This window comes from Corvus hawaiiensis, chromosome 17 (genome assembly GCF_020740725.1).
Source record: "Corvus hawaiiensis isolate bCorHaw1 chromosome 17, bCorHaw1.pri.cur, whole genome shotgun sequence".
NCBI lineage: Eukaryota > Metazoa > Chordata > Aves > Passeriformes > Corvidae > Corvus > Corvus hawaiiensis.
Genome location: NC_063229.1, coordinates 13,754,700 through 13,775,014, shown reverse-complemented (window position 1 = coordinate 13,775,014; position 20,315 = coordinate 13,754,700). Strand labels below are relative to the sequence as shown.

The window sequence follows — 20,315 nt, the reverse complement described above, 5'->3', positions numbered from 1 at the left end:
AGCCCAGTGTCATTCCAGCTCCCCAGAGTGCTTTGCCAACGCTGCAGAGAGTCTGTACACACACAGCTCCCAGGAGCTGTACCTGGATAAACAGAGAATTGGAGATGGTGGTGGAGAAATTCCCCAAGGGCAGAGTGACCAGCACCAAGAAATGTAGGTTTGACCACTCAGGGTGGCTCCAGCACATCTTCACCACCAGTCCAATGAAGCACCTTTCCTTGCTGGCCTAGTCCTTCCTGGTCCCAAACACGTGGTTCATTCTTCCCCTGACACACATGACTGGCACAAGGGCATGTGGAAGGAAAAGTGCCAAGCTGTGCTCTGAGAAACTCCTGGGAAACGGTGATGGTGGCACAAAGAGCAAAGCACAACATTCCTGAATACAGACATTCTCCCTGCTGGCAGTTGCAGAGGTATGAGCAATGTGATGGCACAGCCTCTTAGTTTCCTTGGCCATATTATGCCTTTATTTTCATCTAGACTTATATCCAAGGCTTGCAGTGCACTTCCTGTGGCAAGATGCTCCAAGCAGTTATGAGCACTGCACTTTCTCTCCGGAGCCTCTTCTTTTTCAGGAATCTTGTTTGCAGTTACCATGATTCTGTTTGTCCTTTGTCGTGGCACAGATATGCAATTTTCATTTTGTGAAGGGACATCGAGTGGGAGGGCAGGAAAGTTTGGGGAAGTAGAATTAGATTTTTAATGACATTTCCTTTAGCCACACTAACACATACTTGTGGTCCAGCAGAATTGAGTCAGGTGTCCCATTTTTTGTTCTCAGTCCCAGATTTACCAATGTCCATATCCATGTTGTTTTAATGCAGGTTACTTGCACATTAAACCAGATCACTCTGTGCCCAGTAGAGCTGACGGTCTGCTTGTGTGTAACCAGTGTAGCCAGCAAAAGGAAACAGGGCTCACTCAGCATCCCCAGTTCTGGAATATTCAGAAGAGGAAATAGTCCTATTGGAAGATTCCTACAGAAACCAAAGCCAAAAAGCAGCCCTGACTGGGAACATCCTCTGCTCAACTATTTTGTTACAAGTGGCCCAAAGAAGAATGATTGTAATTTTTTAATTCTTGTTGTTGCAGCAGCAGCAGCTCTGGGTTAAGCAATGGTTATGGTGTGCTCAGGGCACCAAACCAGAAAATCTGAGACAGAGGGCCCAGATGCAGAATTTCCTGCTAGAACCTAAACCAAATGCCACTAAATGCAGCTCCCCTCAAGATCTCCCTGTTCACAGCCTCGCTGGTGGCCAGCATCCAGACTGAGCATTAGTAAAACTAACAAAGCAAACAGTTCCCACAGTAAGTCCCTTGCTCTCCAGTTAACTTATTTAACTGTGGAGCTTCTAAGGGGTATGTTTCATCTGCTGTTGTTGCAATAAGCGGGTATCCATGGCAAAACCCAAGGGCACTGCCCTACAGCAATGAAGTGTTGGCTAAGCAGCAGCAGGAACTCAAAAAGGTCAGAGCTCCACAGTAGCCCTGCTCCATTTAAAAAATAAAGCCCATCAGTTTGCTAAGAAATGAGGCAGGTCCTTCAAGGGCTTGTAGGTCAGACCTGAGATGTCTCAACTCTGTCCTGTTCTTGTGCTCCCAAAGGTAGAACTTCCTGCCATAATTTGTTTTTCATCCAGGGGACCATTTCTACGTGGCTCCGTACCTGGACAGTCTTGCAGTGCCACCTTCTCTAGGATTTTCAGTGGAACCAGGACACTTGGTTTGGTGATTGCAGCTGCTCCATTCTACCTCTTGGATAATGTGGCTGAAGTCCACCAGAAGGAGCCTTTGCATATCAGTTTTGTATGAGCCTCAAGGGATATATTAACATGTAAGTAAAAAAACCCCAGTGAGTTCTCTTAACTGTGTTGAATTATCATAAAATTAATCTTCCCAATCTGAATGAGAATAGGATGCTCTGGATTTGCAATACAAAGCCTATACATTAAGGATATGGATGGTTGTACACCCGCTGCAAAAGATGACTTTTCTCCCAGCTTCCTCACTGATGGACCAGTGTAGTTTTATTCCTTAATAACTACAAAGGACTAAATGCACCCCTACAATAGCACAGATCTGTGTTACCCTTCTTGCTTGGAGTATTCTCTCAGATTTGTGCTAAGCAATGTCCTGCCTTCCCCAAAGCAGCTTCACACTTTGAGATATGCCTGTCTTTGCAGGAGCTGTCTTTGACCAGAGAAAGTTGAAATATATTCTTCTCTTCTCAGGTCCTCCTATAGATGCAGTAAAAGCACAGGGAGGTGTCAGCAAACTGGCTCTGCCAAGCTCCTGCAGCTTTGATTTGATGGCTGGATTTTACCTGTAGGTGTTTTGAGGAGGATGAGTGCTTTTCACAAGAACGAGGCAGAAAAAATAAAAGCAAATTAATTAACTTCCATAAAGTTATCCTTACTCACTTTCTCTTCCCTTTCCTGCTGTTTTTGTGGTAACAGCTCATTACAGCCTGTGTGTGCAATAGCTGCACCATGAGACAGGAGATTTCATTTCCTGTCCTGCTTTCCAGGATGTGGCAGAACCGGGGCCGCCTCCCCCGCCACACCAGCGGTACTGGGGGGTTTGTGGTGTTCACCAAGCACAGGTTTAGCCTCAACTCCTTTCTTGTTCTGTTCTGCCTGTAGGAGAACTCCTGTTCCTGCCTCGAGGGAAGAAAAGGAGCTGGGATTTCTCCTTTGAGAGATGTGGGGCTCATGTTTGAAGAAGAAGAAGAAATCCTGTGCTGATTTTCCCCCCCGACCAGCATAAGCATCGAGAACAGAGATGCTGCTGGTCTCTTTGGAGAACTTTGCCAGCCCTGCCTGCCCTGCAGAGGAGCCAGAGTCTGGTTGGATGATTTGAATCTTTGCCATCATTTGGAGCAGAAGGAAGCTCTGTAAAAGGACAGTGACTGAATGCCAACTGGGTTGTCATTAGCTCGGGCGGCCCAGGAAGCAGCTGATGTGCAGTTTGTGGTGGAAGTCATGCAGACAGAAGGGGTGACTTGGGGGTGGAGAGGCCCCAGCCCCTGGCTGGAGTCTGACCCCAAAGGTGTATTCCAGGCTTTCTGTTGAGACGGAGCAGGGACAGCTGGTGGCTGCCCAAAACACAAAGGCTCCATGGACCATCCATTTGCAGGGGCTGTCAATTTTGCAGTGATGTTGGGTGCTGCTGGCCCAGCTCCATCTTTCTTCCACAGTAATCAAAGGAAATGTGCCCTAATCTTGAAGTCTGGTGCTTCAGGACTGAAAAGCTTAATGGCTTTCCTTGGCTTTTTTTCCCCCCTCTTTCTTTTATGAAGCATAGGGTGTTTAGAACTATGGAAGCAGTGCAAGAAAAATATTAATGAATAACTATGGAGTGCAGACATTAATGCATTCCTTTCTCTTGAAATAACTGGCTTTTCTCTGTGGGGTCCATAAGAGAAAAAAATGTCTGCAGAATCTGAACCTGCTGTATAGAAGCCAAAGTGGATGGTAATTTAGAACTTCACTGGCTTTTTTTTTTTTTTTTTCTAAAATCTATCTCTGCATTTATCATGTTGCAAAAAATCTCTTTCTCTGAGAAATGATAAACCTAAGGTACAGGGGCAGTTCTTGAGATTCTGGGTGATGGAAACTATGAACGAATAATGATTTTTGGGATCCTCTCCTACATCTCAAACTCCAACTGATAGTGGAGAGGAGGAATTAAAGCATTGCAAGCATCCCACCGTCAGAATGGTGGGTTCTGAAGTACCAAGTAGCTTTCCAGGGACCAAGGGGTACCTGCAGCAAATATGGGGCTGTGATGCAGTAACGATTGTCCCAGGTTTGAATCACAGGCCAGGGCTGAAACCTGCAGGTCAGGTCAAAGGCAGTGGCACTTCACAGCCTTGCACTTCACAGCAGGAGTTGCCCGTCCTTTGATGGAACAAAATGCTAAAGGAGGACGGTGGAGAACCCCATTGCTGACTACCAGTGGAAATGGGAATGGTGCATTCCTGTCCCCAGAGACAGACTGCACAGGTACATGTCCAGGTGCCCAGCAGAGAAGCAGGACGTTTAAGAACCTGCTTGAGAAAGACAGCTCTGGACCTTTGTTCACTCCTTGACCCCCTCCCCGGCTGTTCCTCCTTGGAGATTCGGTTCAACACCGCCCCTTCCTCCTGCCCGGGCTTCAACCGCGCCTTTGCCACCCTGCGTGCCACAAAGGCTGCCGGCCGCGGGCTGGCTTTGTCCCCGTGCCCGAACCTGCCAGGAGCCCAGCCCTGGCCGTTGCGATGGTTGTGCAACAGCAGCGAGCCGGGGTGCCGCAGCCCAGGCGGGATCTTTGGCGGGCTCCCGCGGGCCCGCTCCTCTCGCCCCCCCGGCCCTGCTCCCCGGGAGCCACCGGGACTTGTAGTGTGTGCGGGGCACGGCCCGAGGGGCGGCCGCAGGGACACGCCCCCCCCCCCCCCCCCCGTGTGCCCGGGAGCCCGCGGGGCGCGGCGGGGGCTCCGTGCGGGGCGGGGCCGGGGGCGGCGGGGCCGCGGGGACCCCCGGGCGGGGCCGGACTACGCGCCCCGAGCGTCCCTGCGCGGCGGGGCGGGGCGGGGCGGGGCCGCGCGGCCCTACAAAGGCGGCGGCGGCGGCGGGGCGGCCGCTTCTCACCGGCACCGGCGGGCGGGCGCGGGGCCGCGCTCTGGCTCTGGGCGCGGCCATGAGGCGGCTGTAGGGCCCCGGGACCCGCCGCCGCTCCGCTGCCTTCGGCCGCCGCGGGGGGCTCGGCGGGGCGCGGCTCTGCTCGGGGTGGATGCCGGCCGGGGCCGGCCGCTCCCGGCACCATGCACACCGTGCAGAAGGACACCACCTTCACCAAGATCTTCGTCGGGGGGCTGCCCTACCACACCACCGACTCCTCCCTCAGGAAGTACTTCGAGGTCTTCGGGGACATCGAGGAGGCGGTGGTGATCACGGACCGGCAGACCGGCAAATCCCGAGGATACGGCTTTGTAAGTGCCGCTCCGCTCCGCGCCCAGACGGGCGCCGGCGCTACCCCCGCTGCCCCCCGTGCGCCGGGACAGGGGCCGGCAGCGGAGCCCCGGGCTGGCGAGTCCCCCGGAGTGGCGGGGTGAGCTCCCGGGTGTGGCCGGACAAAGCCCCGCTGTGGCCGGGCGGACCCCCCGGTGCCGGGCACTGCGGAGCCGCCGCCCGTCCCGTCGCTGCCGCGGAGCGCTGGGTGCAGGGCCCAGGGAGGTTGTGCCCGCTGCGAGAACCAGGGGCTCGGTCAGGACAAAGGCTGGGCTGGGGGCCCGGGAGCAGCCCCCTGTGTTGGCCGAGGCCGTGCCGTTCGTTTCAGCACCTCCTTCTCCCTCCCGCCGTGCGATATCCGTGCGGGGCTCAGCGCGGTCCCCGCATCTCGCCCGCAGCTGCCCTGAACTCTGCGCCGGGGGTTTTGGGAAGGGCTCCATCAGCTTCTTAAAAAAGGCACGGGGAGGAGGTGGAAGGGCAGGGGAAAACAGCTGGCACCGGCCCAGCGGGGAAACCGGGCGCGGGGGGAGCCCCCGCTTTGCCGTCGAGTCCCAGCAGCCCTTCCCATCTCGCCGTGCAAGCGAGGCTGCACGCAGGGAGTTCAGCTCCCGATTCAAAATAGAACAATAAATAAACTCCACTTAGTGCCTGTTGCTGGACTGTTTACAAAGCACTGTTGCTACAAACAAGGCTGTACTCGATTCCAGGTGACCATGGCAGACAGAGCTGCTGCTGAAAGAGCTTGCAAAGACCCAAACCCCATCATTGACGGCAGGAAAGCAAATGTGAACCTGGCGTATTTGGGAGCGAAACCAAGGAGTATTCAAACTGGTGAGGCATCCAGGAGATCCCATCTCTCTCTATTAGAATAACTTGTAAGATGAGGAAACAAGTTCCTCGGGCTGGAATCATCTGATCTGGTGATGTGCTTTTATCTGTCCCCCATAGTTCTGATTGTTGGCTGAGGACGCTACATAGTCCAGTTACCTCTCTGCTGTATCTTCTTACTCAGCCCTGCTGCGCTAATGTTACTCACCAAAGCCCATATGACTGAGTTAAAGCTGTTTCCTTCCATGGCTGATCCGTTTACCCGTTACCCTCTTTGTTACATGAGAATTAACAGTAAGATCCACTTCATCATTTCTCCCTTTGGTTTAATGACCACAGTACCCAGTGTGTAAAATAAGGCTTTATACCCCATTGTCTGTTCGATAACAGCACGTTCACACTGGGCTTTCATCATGAATTCCCATCTGCTCCTCGTGCATATCACATATGCATGTTAAATTTAACTTGTTTCTAAATGGAGCTCTGAATTTGCTCACATGCATAGCAGATCAAATGCAAAGACGTGTGGTGTAATTCTGCCTGTGTGTTACAAGTTGAATGGTACAATGGATGCCATTCATTAATATTTCTTTTTTTTCTGAACCTTTTTTTTTTTAGGTTTTACCATAGGTGTGCAGCAGCTACATCCAGCCTTCATTCAGAGACCCTTTGGGTAAGTGGAAATGTTTCCTAACGGTCTGTTTGAAATCAAATTCACAAATCAACTTCCTCATTATTTAAAATGTGTGAGAAAAGCCTTCACCGTCAAGAGTGGACAGTTTCAACAGCTGTTGTTAATGTTCAGAGTACTTTATTTCTGGTGGAGATTTCAGAAGTCTTGTGCATTTGTCAGCTTTAATGTAATTCCCAAAGATCCTTCTTTATCCTCAGTAAATCTTAGTCATAATAAACCCAGTGCATTGCTCGCTGCTTTGCCAACTTCAAGAATTCACAGGAATTCAAATAAATGGAAAATAGTTTCTCTATTATAGTACTTAAGGTGTCAAAACAATTAAGCAAATTCTGTTCTCATGTTTCTCAAATAAGATCCTCTGCTTCCTCTGTGCTGTTTCCCACGTAATAATGCTTAGGATACAGTTTTATCCTAGAAAACAAATTGCATTGGAAACAAAGTCTGTTACTTAATGAAAGTAACATTAGGTCAAAAATTGATTTTGGACAGATGTTATACAAGGCTTGAATAGTCTGCAAAAGTGGCCTTTTGTCTGCTGTTTTCAATAGCTTATACCATCCCTACTCGGTTAGAAAAGTCCTCTTTTTATACATCTAATAGGATCTGGCAGCTGCTCGGCAAAAGACAAGTGTGCTTCATGAGAACAATAGTGACTGTCATACTGCCTTCATTTAACTGTTTAATGATTGATGCAGCTCTTTTTTTACACCATTTCAGAAAGTGAATATTGATAAGGTTTTTTATTATTATTTTCTAAGAGCATTAAAAAAGTAGGTGCATTTTTAAAAGCTTTTGAGCACTGCCCTGCTGTGGTTTTTGTGTGACTCTAATATAAATAGATGGGATTTTGGCCTTTGTCAACAGCAATACTTCATCCCTTCCCTGTTCTCCACTCATTTTTTTGGGGGTGTTTTGTTTCTTTTTTCTTTTTTTCTTTTTTTTTTTTTTAAGAAAAAAAATCTGCTAACAATAAAACTTTCATTCCTCTGCCCTTGTGGCTGCAGTTGCCAACTGCCTGGATAATCTCATTCCGATGAGTTTATGGATGTAAGAGGCTGTGTTGCCACAATAGTGCACACCCAGTGTACGTGTGCTGTGTACGGTTCAAACACGCTGCTCTTCGCAAGCGGTTACAGCTCTGCTGGAGAGCCTTGAAGAACATCTGCCATGAAATGAAGAGTCTCCCCTTTTTTGGGGCAAGAGCCACATTAGTCTGCATAGGCAAGATGCTGCTTTTTAATAGCTCTCCTTGCATGGGAGCTGCAAGAGCTTTTACAGCCCCCAAAGCAGCAGCAGCACCTTTGAGATGCGAACCCAGAGATTTTTGCATGGGAGTGCAGGAGAGAATAATAAAAGCAGCCTCTGGCAAGTCCTGCCATGCATGGGAACAGAGAAGGGTGAAACGGTGAAGCCCGTTAAACTCCTTGTGTTGGCAGGAGCACCTTGCAGATTATCTGCTGTTCTCTGGGTGCCCTTCCTACCCCACAGCTGCAGCTCTGGAAAACATTTTTTTTTTCCAACATTTTGCTTTTGGTTTCACATCCAGAGGAGCGTGGGATCGACTGATTACATGTTCCTTGTGATCTAGACAGTTCCTGTTGCAGTTCTTAGGCATTGGTTTCATCATTAAACCAGCAGAGCTGCAGTTAGCACATACAGCGGAGAACACTATAAATTATTTATCAGTTGCCCAGAGACAGGAACCAGGAGAATGGAGGGCTGGAGGCAGGGGATTATATATCATTATTTGCAAGCATCAGTAAACAAGAATTTCATTGAATTCAGTCATTGCTGCAGCAGAATCACTGGAAATGTGGGTTTGGCAGAATGTGTTTACCTGAGCACCAGGACTGGGGCTGCTGCTCTGTGGCTTCTGAGCGAAGCCTCAGGTGCTCAGTCAAGCAACAGAGCTTGGCTGCCAGTTCCTTCTTTGTCTCCTCAGTAGACCAACAAAATTAAGAGCCTGCCAGACTTCACTCTTGCACTCCCTTGAACCCACAATTTCCTTGGCCCTCTGTGGGATACGAGGGTAGATGAGGAGTTTATCAGGGTCTGTCACTGAACTGCTGTTGTCTGTTTGCTCTGGGCCATGCAGACTCCATCCTGACCTTTCCCAAAGGAAGCCCAGTGGCTCGGCTGCTTTGCCCCTGGTGTGAGATGTTGCCTGGCTCTTCCTCCTGTAGTTCCTGTCTCTGCAAAGTGTTTGTGCCCAGGGGTTGGCATTGTGGTTTCCAAAAGATGATTGTTACGGGGCACAGGGTGCTTGGTGAGTGCGCTGGGCTTGGCAGGGCAGGAATGAATGAACAACCGTTAACTCCTGGGCAGTTAATGAAGAGCAAGCAGCCAGTCGTGTCCCAGCTATCAAACCACAAAAGGCAGGTTTTGGTGAAACCTGAAATGAATGGAAACTATGAAAATTACCCAAACAGCAGTGAGGATTATTTATAAACTGAAGGCTTCCCCCCCCCCCAGCCCCAGACACCCAAATGCAGCCGTAAATATTGCCAGGGCTATGCGGAACAGAAAGAGAAACCATGAGGAGCCTCTCTCCTTCCTCCTGCTGTCCTGGCAGAGGAGGCACTTGCACAGCAGACAGCACGGAGTCAGTAGTAAATCCTGTTTGGAAAAGAAGTTTCTAGCTTGTTGTAACCAGAGATCTTAACAGTAATGCAAGGCAAAGGATGTGTCTGTGTCAGGGGGACTTGGAGATCCGGCTGCTGAGTTTAGGGAAGCAGCATTTGACCTGGGGCTCAGCCTGGAGCTTGCAGACTGTGCTTTGCTTGGAGGCACCTGGCAGTGCCAGTTCGTCCCTGCAGCTGCCACACTTAGTGATCAGGTGATGTGGCAGAGCTACTTGGTCCCCCCTCTTGGTCCTTTCCTCTGGGACTCTCAAGCTGGAGGCAGGTTTGAGTCTGTGCAGGGAACGGGGATTCCCTGGTTCTCCTCTGTGCTTGCTGCTCTGGCCACAGGCAGCATATGGCAGATGCATTCCTGTGGCTGTGCCTCAGCGAAGGAGCTATCTGTGTGGGAGATCTACCAGTGACTGAGTAAGTGACTGAGCTCTTGCAAACATAAAGCTGTCTCTTGTGGCAGGATCCAGCTCTTTCCATAGCTGCACATTGGATGTCATTGCTCCAGAGACCCCATCCATGTGTAGTTACTTGTTTTGGTGGCCCCCTGCCTCTGGCCCGCATTTGGTCTCCAGCAACAGCAGAAAGAGTTAAATCTCTTTGAGTTTAAAATTTCATGCACTGGTGCTGCTGCAGTTAGGAAGTGAAGAAAGTCCCTCTTTGTGTCAGCCCAGCCTCCCTCGCAGCTGTTTATCCTTAAAATTTCTCTATTGGGTTAAAAATAAAAGGCAACAAACTTTCATCTTTTCTGTGGTTATGCTTATGAAAGGGCGTACGCTGGCCGTGCTGTGCCCAGCCTCTGTCAGCTGGCATCCCCCTGCTCCAGCTTCCCACTGCCCACTTACCCGGAGCTGGAGGCTGCAGGATCCCATCCCACTCCAAGCAGGCTCATGAGGATGCAGCACCCAGCACCTGGTGCTATCCTGTGCCAGGAACATGAAAGCTTGGGGAGGAGAGGGGGCATTTCCTAAGAAATGTCCAAATCCATTTTCCAAATGGCTTCAGCTGCTGGTTCTCATGCATGGTGACTGCTGTTCAGACCAAATGCTTGCCAGTCAGAAAGAAATCCCTTTTTTAATTTTTTCATTTGTAGGTTTTAAGCACAGACATGTATCTATAAGCAGATCAGACAGCTTTGAGAATTTTCTTGAACATCTACTTCAAGATGGCAAGTGCTGGTGTGAGACCCAGGGGTTTGGTGTGCCATTTGTTTTGGGTTTGGGGCACAATTTGCTCATGTTATGCCTGTAAAACAATATAAAAGCATGGTCTGATACAGTGACCTCACACTTGGCCATGTGAATGATGTGCCAAGCTCAGACCTGTTGCAAGGGACAGGCTCTGGGTGAAGGGTCCGAGCCGTGCCTGGGCAGTTGGGGCACAGGCTTGTGTGTGATGGAGAGACAGGCTGAGCTGGCTCTAGCTATGTCTTTACAGCACATGGCTTGAGTTGTGCCATCTTCTCCACGTGATTCCATTGCCTCTGGTGGATTTTCTCTTCATCCTCCCCAGCACAAGAGCAGCCTCCTGAGCAGCAGAGACCTGAGTCCTTTCCCCTTGGTGCAGGAGCTGGGGAGTGGCAGATCCAAAATTCTCCTGTGCTGCTCTGGCTGGTCCCACGGAGTCCCAATGTGGCAGATTGATGCACATGTCTGAATTTCCAGAGCAGCCCAGCTTGTGCTTGATCTCATGTTTCCTTTGAGCAGCTGCTGGCATATGGGCCCCAGCTCGTAGTATTAAGCACATGCCCAGTAATTCGAATGATGAATGCAGCCCTGGGCATCCTGCCCCGGCGCTGAGGGCACCAGCCAGGGAACCAGACAGTTGTTGTGCTGATAATTTGGTAGCAAGGACACCGGGTCACTTCTAAATATGACTTTTATGAAGAACTTGTTCCCCACGGATGGGAGCAGGCTACATACCAGAGCTAAATATACTCCATGATCACAAAAGATGAAAAGTCGTGGACCTGGGAGTTAAAACGCAGTCTCCTGTTTCTCAGTCTCCAAGTGCTGTAAACGGGGTCGTGCTGTCCCCTGCAATTTCCCTGTCACCAGCTTTGAGCATTTTAGCTCTCCTGTGTCAGGGTTGAGCTGCTCTGGCCAAAGAGCAGAGGCTGGGAAAGCCATGCTGGATCCAGGCATGCCCCATGATTCCAGGTTGCAGGAAGGTGTGGAGGGATTAGATTGAGATGTTTTAAATGTTCTACTACAACAAAGACACCACTGATAGCAGAGATCACAAACTCTTAAAATGGAATTTCTTTCTTGACTGAGAAATTACTTAATTACTTGTTTTATCAGTGTGGGCCTTCTTTTATCAAAAAGAGGTATTTCATTGCTTCTTCCATAGCTGAAGCATTCTACTTCAAAATACTCCATCTCTCCAAGAAAGGGGGTTTTGATAAAGCAAATGGGTGGATGGTTTTAATTAAGGGTCAGTGGAAGGGATCATGTGTAAAAAAAGAAAGTCTGTTAAAAATGGAACCAGTTGAAAGTAGTCACTGTAAGGTATATGATTCCAAAACTTGTCGGGTACTTAGAAGACTTTAGAGATGTTTCTGCCATTGATCTTCTCTAAACTGCAGAAGAAAAGTGCAGAGCTCAAAGACAGAATTCTGGAGCTTCCTGGGTTAATCTGTTGGGGACCCTGGTTTTCCCTACCATCCAGGTCCCTCACACTGATGTTGAAGGACTCAGGTTCCTGTCGTGCACTGGAGTGAAGCAGTCCCTGTTTCTTCTGTCATTTAGTTTCTGGTTTGGCTGTGCTGATAACTGGAAAGGGGAGGGGTTTTTCCTTCTCTGGAGAGCTGACTAGTTGCGGATAAACTTCCATGTGGCTTTTTCCTTGGTGCCAGATGGCTCTTGTTTCAGGCAGATGTTATCTCCTGCTACCTGAGTGTTTTTCAGCCTGCTTCTCCAAAACTATTTTTGGTCTGGCCCAGCATGCCTTTGTTCGGGATCATGGTGTTTTTTTTTTTTTTTCCTTCTTCCTTTGGGTGTGGGGGAAGCAAGATGCAGAGGATAAAGCTATTGAGCCTGGCTATAACTCATGGTGGAGCTCAGCATGTTGATCTCAGACTCCTGGTTGAGCTGAGGAAAAGGATTAGATCTTTGTGAGATGTATTCCCACCTTTGGTCTGCTGCCTCTTTTTTATTTCTGTCTGGTTTTTCCCCACTGACTGCGGTCTGGGACAGTGTTGTGGCATGTCATGCCTTGGTGATTGCCACTGGTGTGGTGACATCTGCTCCCAGCAGGGAAGCAGGAAACTCAGTCCTGTACCTGTTTGCACAGGCTGCTGTGTAAATCTTCTCAGAGGGACAGAGGAGGATGAGGAGAAGACAGACAGAGAGGAGCAGAAATTGTGTTGATTGCTTTGCTATTTTGTGTTTGTGTCGTATTGCAGCAGGTGAGGATAAATCCCATGGAGCTGCGGAGTTCATCCTTGTGTGACTTTGAGCTGGCTGGGATAGCTGGCTGATGAGGCAGAAGCTGTTGACATTTCAGTACTTTAAATCAGCTTTAGTAGGGACATTTCAGGAGCTGGAGGTTTGTCATGTCGTGGTTGAAGCCCAGCCCTGTCAGTGAATGGTGAGGGACTGTGGAGGGGTTGGGGCACAACCAAGATCTGCACCAAAGTCTTGGTGGATAAACTGTGATCCCCTCCTGGAGTGAGAGTCCTTGTGGGCAGGCAGGGACCCCCTGGCCATACTCCAGCCTCCTCCTCATGTCTGGATTGAGAACAGCACCTGAATTTCTCACATTTCTACAGCCTGTCATCGTGGCTGGGGCCCGTATGATACCTGTGGCCAACCCTGCCTGTACTCTACACACGTTTGCTAAGAGTGTCTCCTCGAGGTGAGTGCTTGCTGGCTTGGGAGTGTCCCTGAGGAGCGATTCCTTGGAGTGTGAGTGACACCAGGATGCATCTCCAGCTCTGCGGTGGTGCCGTGGCACTGCCAGTGCAAGTGTGGGGTGTGCTTCCCAGAGCAGCTTTCAACTCAGGAGCCCACTTCAAAGTGCACCTTTGGATCTGCCCTGCAGGCAGTGGTTGGAGGTGTCACATCACCAGGGGCTGTGCTCAGCTGCTCCTGCAGCACCCCCAGCACCGCCTGCCATCACGTGCTGTGGCAGTGTGGGTGTCCCTGTGGCAGCTAATGGGTCAGCTCTAGTGGAAATGGAGGCCAAATTCCTGGGGTCAAATGCCAGAATTTGTGCCTTCACTGGCAGACACAAAGGGCTCTGTTTCTTTTATTCTTCAAGGAATAAAAGGCTGGTCGGGGTGGTGGCGTTTGTGCGCTGATCTCTGTGAGGCTGCCAAGAGCCCTGTGCCCCTCCTTGTTTCCCAAATGTTTGTGTGATGCCGTGTCCCTCCTGACAGAGGGGTGCAGCTGTCTCCACCTCTTCAGAACTGACAAAACCAGCTCCCAGCAGGGCTGGCAGAGATCAAGGGGGTCAGGAACTCCCACCTTGTTGCTCTCCCAAACTCGTGCAGCTCGCAGGAGCAGCCCATGGCTCGTGTGTAGGAAGTCCTGCAGGAGGGCAGAGAGCTGAGAAAGTGCAGCTAAAGCACATTTTAGGTGTAAATCTGATACAAAATAGTCAAACATATGAAGTGTCTCTGAGATGAGCATTGCTGGAGAGAGCTGCTGATGAGAGCTCGTTCTTCTTCCTCAGTGTTTGGGAAGAGGTGTGGGACACATTTCCACCTGACTTGTCCCTTCTTCCTGGCTGCCCCCCAGCCAGCCCTGCCCTGCTGCTGTGGTGGGGAGACCTGGGTGATGGCAGGTTTTGAAATGGACTTTTTCATCTGCCTGGAGCCAAGCTTGCTCTCCCTACTCTTTCCCTGACAAGTTTGAACATCTCCACCCAGGCCTGCACCAAAACAGGGCCCCTTTTGTTCTGTCCCGCAGCCAAAGCAGGACAGAGCCTGCGTCCCCTCTGCCAGTGGCTCTGTAACCATCTCTTTTGTTCTGTTTCAATTCTGGCTGCCGGGGCAGCGTGGCGTGGTGCCACGTGGTCAGGAGCATGGGCTGGCACCACGACGGCCCTGCCAAGTCCCTGCTGTCCCTCCTGCTGTCCCTCCTGTGCCACCGCCGCCTCTAGGCTTAGGTTTGACCATGCTCGTTGTGTTGGGTGGCCTTTGCCCGTGATCTGTTGTTGTGCCAGCAGCATCTCGTCCATCTGCTGTTCACAGGATGACTTTGGTGTGTGGTGGCCACGGCTGATCACTTGGTTGATGTTTTATAATCACACCGTGTGTGTTTTTGATGTTCTCTTCTGGCTGGCAGGACCCATCGTGGGGGATGGAGGAAAACTGCAGGGAGGGAGGAAGGGAAAGGCATCTTAAAACACAAATGTGACTCATCCTGTAGAAATTCAGATTAGAGTTTGCTGTTTTCTAGAAGGAGAACTCTAGAACAGCTTGCTTTTTTAAAATTTATCTCCTGAAAGATCATCTGCAGAAATAATGGAAGAGGGGGAATTATTTTAAGGTTTTCTGTGGATGCTGAATGTAGCCAGCAGAGAACTTCATCCTAGTGCACTGGTTTGTTTTGTTTGTAGCTGCAAGTCATCAGAGTGACCTTACTTTGGGTTGTGTGTTTTGTTTTGATCGATGAGTTGCCATGTGTCCACCTAATTCAGAAGACCAAACTGCACAATATCTTGCCTGAAATTTCTAGCTGAATTAATGAAATCCCACAGACCAAAAGAACCTTCCCTTTTACATTTACATTCCCTTTAGAAGCAGATCCTGGAGTTGCTGAGTGTGATTTTTTAGTGCAGTACCAACTGTGGTGTGTGTTGTGTGCTTGTGTATGCACTGGGCTGGTGGGATGGATTTCTGGAAGCAGGGTACAGGAGTACTTTCTGTCTTCCAAGCTAATGGTGCTTTTTATTCCAAGTAGCACTGAAGAGCTGGAATTTCTCCTTGCTAAGGGAAAAATGTAGTGCAGGATGTTGCAGATTTGCTGTGTCCAAGCCCACCACGGAGCTGCGGTGGAGGCGCTCCACGTGTGAAAGCAAAGCCAACAGTGCGGAGTTCCTTGGGATGAGCTGGGAATGTCCACTCGCCCTGATGGCACCACATCCTCCACTTGGGCTCTGCCGGCTCTGGAGAGCAGTTGGGTGGCAGCAAGGGACATGGAGGAGCTGCTCAAACAGGGTGGGAGTCAGGCTGGGAGTCTCTCGGACTGTTCTGGTCATTTGGTGAGCGCAGGTGGATTGCCTGTGGGCAGGAAAAGTGCAGGCCCCTCCTCTGCTCCTGCTGCTGGGTGGTTTTCAGTGGATTGTGCATTTTTTGTTGCATTTGTGGAGTGATTTTAACTTTGCTGGGCCCTGGAATACCAGGAAGCCTGGTGGCAGGGTGTGAGGTGTAGGGAGCAGTGACGAGCAGCCAGAGCATCCATCCCCAGTCTGGGATGCAGGAGGTTGTCTGAGCTGCTGATCTACCAGGGTAGAGCAATAAGCATGGACAGAGTCTGCTCATGTCATCCCCAAGAGCCTGGGGGTGCCTCTGCAGAGCCTTTTCCCAGGCCCTGGCAGGCCCAGAGAGCAGCATTTGCACCTCTGTGTTATTTAAAACAAAATGAAAGAGAAAATCCCCCAGTGACGGGCGTGAGGAGCCTCTGGGTGGGACTGAGCCCTGCTCCTCCAAGAGGCGGCTGCCACTGCCTGGTGTGAGTGTGGACATGAAGTGCCCTTGGGCTGAGCTGGTGCCTAAGCTCCAGCTCTGATTCAGCTGTGCTGGCCTCAGTTTAGATCAGAGCTGAACAAAAAGGGATTCAATGCATTTCTGCTGCCTCATCTCATTCTTGTTACCCACAGGGTGATGCTGGGTATGGTGTGTTTATGGACTGAAAGGCTGTGAGGTCCCTCTTGCTGTCCAGGGGTGTCTGTGGCCTCAGGAGAAGGTCTTGCACTGAATCAAAAGTTGAGGTTCTGCTCACCATCATCCATCCTCCCTGCTGCCCTGGGCATATGGAAGGACCCTGATTTCAGAGACAGTGTTGCTGTGTGGGGAGAGGAGAGCAGTCATTCTCTTGTCATGCAAATTGTCTCAAGCAAAACCAAACTGCATATGGGAGTGGGAAAAGGAGAGAAAACTCGGTTCAGATGAGCACTTGTTTGTGAGAAGCCTTTCTCCTGCCAGAAGAGCAGATTAAACCATCCAGTGCTGGTTGTAAAGCAAGTGGGAACAGCCCTGTAAGTGCTGGGTAGGTGGGACCAGCCCCAGGTGGACCCCAGCATGCTGCAGGTGGTGGCTGAGATTTAGGATGCTCAGGTGGAATGAGGGTAGCCATGTACAGCCCTGTGCCTTGTGAAGAGCCCGTGGGAGGCTTTTAAAAGTGGCTGTGTTTGAAAATGTGCTGTCACACACATCCACACAAAAATCCCCAAAATATTTGAATCTGCATAATCTTCCTGCAGAGTTTTGCCTTGGGGTTATTTTTATTTGCCAGAATGAGCTGGGTTTGGAGACCGGGTGGCAGAAGCTTTCAGGGGATGGCTTTGCTTCATTCTGTGGCCTTATGTGGTTCAGCAAGCAGTGGCCAAAGAGACCTTCTCCTCAGGGTGCCCTTTCTGATGCGTGTGGTTCTGATCTTCCACTGGTACTGTGCCATTTGCTGGTATTTAATAACCCTGTTTCTTAAACAAGCCTCAGATGTGTCACCCTGTCGTACTCCCCAGGCCATGTGCAATTCCCTATTTTTTTCTGGCCCATGGCAGTTTGTATGGATGTACCTAAACCTTCAGGTTTGCACAGTTTTTTGCCCTTGCTTGGGGCCTGACTTGACGTAGGCCCTTTAGAAAATACAGCCCTTTCATTTTGATGCTTCCCCCCCCCCCCCCCCGCCTTTCCTCCTCATTAGCAGTTCCTAGCAAATTAGTGGGCACTCCTGCATTAATCACCTCGAGGATCTTTCCATCTAAGGACTTTAATTGACTGTGACATTGTTAAGTTCCTCTCAGCAGCACAGCTACCTCAGGGCAGGGGCAAACCTGGGAGAAGCAGCTCTTCTGGACCCTTGTGGAAAGGGCAGTGGAGATGCCAGGGGCAGATGTGACAGCTCATGGACACAGGAGTGTCACTGCCCTGCCAGCTACTGGGGGGAAGAAAGCAGCATTAACATCTCATGTTTTACAACAAACACCCTGTAGCATTCCCTAAACATCCAGTGTTGTGGAAACATGGTGTAAGTGTGTAGTAACTGATAGCACCTGGCAAGCTGGCAGGCCCAGGGCTGTGCCCAGGGACAGTGCTCATTCCTGGTGGGACAGTGGAGAGTGACACGTTGTCCCTGGTGCCAGGAGGCCCCCAACAGGGGCTGTGCATCCTCAGGACCCTCCACCCAGGTTTGGATGGTGGGATGTGGAGAATACAGGAGGCAGAAGGGCTGGCAGGGACAGGCAGTGTGTGTGGGGGCCAAGGAAATTAGGTGAGCCAGGGGCTGCCATGGCCTTCCAGGAGGTTATTTTGGGGACCAGCAGCCTGGATAGTGGGAGATCCGTGCCATGGGGACCAGGGTGTGTGTATTAGTTGCCATCCTTGCTTCACCTTGCACTTTTCCCACTCTGGGTCTAGGAGTGTTTGCTTTTCATCCCCACCCCAGGGAGCACCCCTCGCTCGAGGGCAGCACTGCTGGGCAGCACCATTTCCGTGGCTGATGCACGTGAATTCTGGGGGGAAGAGGAGATGTGCAGGCCGGGGGGGAAGCCCAGCCCCTCACTGACTTTCTCCCTTTGCCTCCACAGACTCACGCCTCACTATGTTTACCCCCAAGCTATCATCCAGCCCAGCGTGGTGATCCCCACCCCCGTGCAGTCCATCACGTCTCCCTACATCGACTACACCGCCGCCAGCCAAGCCTATTCCCAGTACACCACAGCTGCCTACGACCAGTACCCCTACGCTGCCTCCCCCGCCGCCGGCTTCGTGGGATACGGCTACACGGGCACGGTGCAGCCGCCCCTCACCGCCAGCAACCCTGCGGCGCCCGCCACCGCCTTCGTGCAGTACCAGCCCCAGCAGCTGCAGCCCGACCGCATGCAGTGAGGGCCGCTCGGCCTCCCAGGACAATCCCTTACCGTGCAAGGATGCGACTAGGACAACAAAACAACAAAAAAACAATAAAAGAAACAAAGAAACAAAAAAATCACCCCGTCCCTTTATCCCCCTTATGTAGGTGCATATCGATACCTAAGCTATTTATAGTGTTGAGGGCGAACCCGAATCCTTGCAGTCTGACTGTGCTTATGAAAGTGGACTTCTGGTAAGTTTTTTTTCCTTTTTTTTTGTTGGGTTTTTTTTTTTGTTGTTCCTTCAATCTGGACAGATACTGTCTTGAAGATGTTCTAAAAGCGGCTGAAATGTTTCACAGGAAAACTACAGATTCTTGCACACATCGCGGTCTGCTTCCATCACCTGTGGTCTTCTTTCCGCCCCCTGCCCCGTCAGCCCTTCCTTCCTCATCCAGCCTACAATCCTCTTATTTACTGGTGAGGTACAGAGGTACTCGGAGAACATGGAAAAAAAGCAATCTTATTTTTTGGTTGTACAAAAACTTTGTAATACTCAGAGATGCCTTACAGAAAAAAAAAAGCGAAAGAAAAACTATTTTTTAATATTTATTGCGATTTTATTCGCATGAGCTGTGAATTGCAGACAGAAGAATAGTAGTAAGTATCTGCCTTGTTTAATTCTCATTTTACTAAATTATTGTATGTAGGTAAAAGTTCTTAAGTAATTGCTGAATCACTTCAACATGCAAAAGGGAATATTGGCTTGAAGGAGAGCAGAATATTCCTTTAGTCAACGCACTGTACTATTTTCTTATTGTAATTGTTACTCTGTTAAGATTATCTCAAATTTAGGTATATTTTTAAATGCAAAAAACCAACCAAGAATACTGAACATTTTGTCTACTTTGGTAGATCTTTTGTTACAATGCTGCAACCTATGGAGACATTTACAGTATTTATGTAAAAGAGATTTGGGGCTGTTGGCCAGCAAGGTTTAGGAGAATATCAGGAGTGGAGCAATAGAGAAAAAGGTGTTATGTCACTGAACAAATGGGTAAATGTAACCTTTTTATGCCTGTAATCCAACAGCCAAATAAAGGAAGAGAACGGGCGATGTAAGTTAAGTGCATTTCTACAAAGACAGCAATAAACTATTTTAACTTTTAAAATTATTCGATGCTGTATTGGTACCATGTTTGCTTGGCTGCAGTGCCTTAGGGAGTATTTCCCAACCCACCTGGTCTGGCCATGCTGGACTTCACCCTTGAGTGTGCTGGGGTGGGCTGGGAGCGTGTCCCCTGGGAAGAGTTCCTGCTGCCATCCTGCAGCATGTCCCACGTGCTGCCCTTGCTCTGCGTGTCCCGAGGCACCTCAGGGTTTCTGAGCTCACAGAACTCTCTGGGCTTGTACCAAGTGCTTCCTCATGCTGTGTGGAGCAGAGAGTGGGAGGTGCTGCCATCCTGGTGCAGCTCCAGTGGGGCAGATGGGATCTCATCCCAGAGTTCTCAGGCCATCACTTTCCTTCTGTTATTTGCTTAGAATAAGTTGGGGGTTATTTTTCTAAAATTGAATCCATCTGAAAGTGAGTGGTCTGCCAGAGCCCTGGCTGGGTTAAGGGGATTTGCTGGGGGTGTCTTGGATCCAGCAGAGCCAGGCAGGTGCCAGCAGCAGAGAGATTCTGGCAGGTTGCTCACACCCCTGAGCCTCCTTCGCCGCTCTGCTGCTGCATTTGACTTTTCCCAACCAACTTGCTTTAGAAGTTTGGTGTTCAGATTTTGACAGTTACAAACTTAAGAATCAATTTGTAAAAGTAAATAAAATTACTCTGTTTGATCATGCCAGTTATCTGGTTCATCTCTATAAAGGTCACGGCAGGCCTGGTGCCAGGAAGGGCCGTGTTTTTGGCACCAGCATCTGCTGCTGTTCCAGGTGGTGATGCCTAAAGCCATTCTGGGGGAAGAGGATGCCATAGGATGAAAGCAGAGGCAGTTCAGCACTGTGGCTGCCCTGGGGAACTTAAATGCCCACGGTGGGCATGTCTAATGTCACCAGCAGCCCTCAGAGTAAACAGCCTATCTCGATGAATGGAAACAACTCGCTCTTGCCTTGCTTGTGTTGCGTGAGAATGCAGATCCTGGTGGGGCTCTGTTC

At 50.1% G+C, this 20,315-nt stretch overlaps 1 protein-coding gene across 2 annotated transcripts; it reads left to right on the top strand.

Moving 5' to 3' along the window:
- Positions 1-4,668: 4,668 nt before the first annotated feature.
- On the top strand, positions 4,669-19,336 carry RBM38 (RNA binding motif protein 38). 2 transcript variants are annotated; one of them, XR_007207196.1, is made up of 5 exons: positions 4,669-4,969; positions 5,696-5,819; positions 6,435-6,489; positions 17,898-18,415; positions 18,524-19,336. XR_007207196.1 is itself a non-coding variant. In XM_048321817.1 (4 exons), the coding sequence occupies exons 1-4, from the start codon at positions 4,802-4,804 to the stop codon at positions 18,196-18,198; spliced, it is 648 nt and encodes a 215-aa protein (XP_048177774.1). In that variant the 5' UTR covers positions 4,669-4,801; the 3' UTR covers positions 18,199-19,336. The 2 variants fall into 2 exon arrangements, 1 of the variants encoding a protein (XP_048177774.1); XM_048321817.1 differs by having other exon boundaries at positions 17,898-19,336.
- Positions 19,337-20,315: the final 979 nt, after the last annotated feature.

Bases quoted from the DNA above. Each gene is read 5' to 3' on its own strand.
- RBM38 (XM_048321817.1), top strand. From the start codon at position 4,802: ATGCACACCGTGCAGAAGGACACCACCTTCACCAAGATCTTCGTCGGG. The intron at 5,820-6,434 runs GTGAGGCATCCA...TTTTTTTTTTAG, and splicing joins ACCAAGGAGTATTCAAACTG to GTTTTACCATAGGTGTGCAG. The intron at 6,490-17,897 runs GTAAGTGGAAAT...TTGCCTCCACAG, and splicing joins TTCATTCAGAGACCCTTTGG to ACTCACGCCTCACTATGTTT.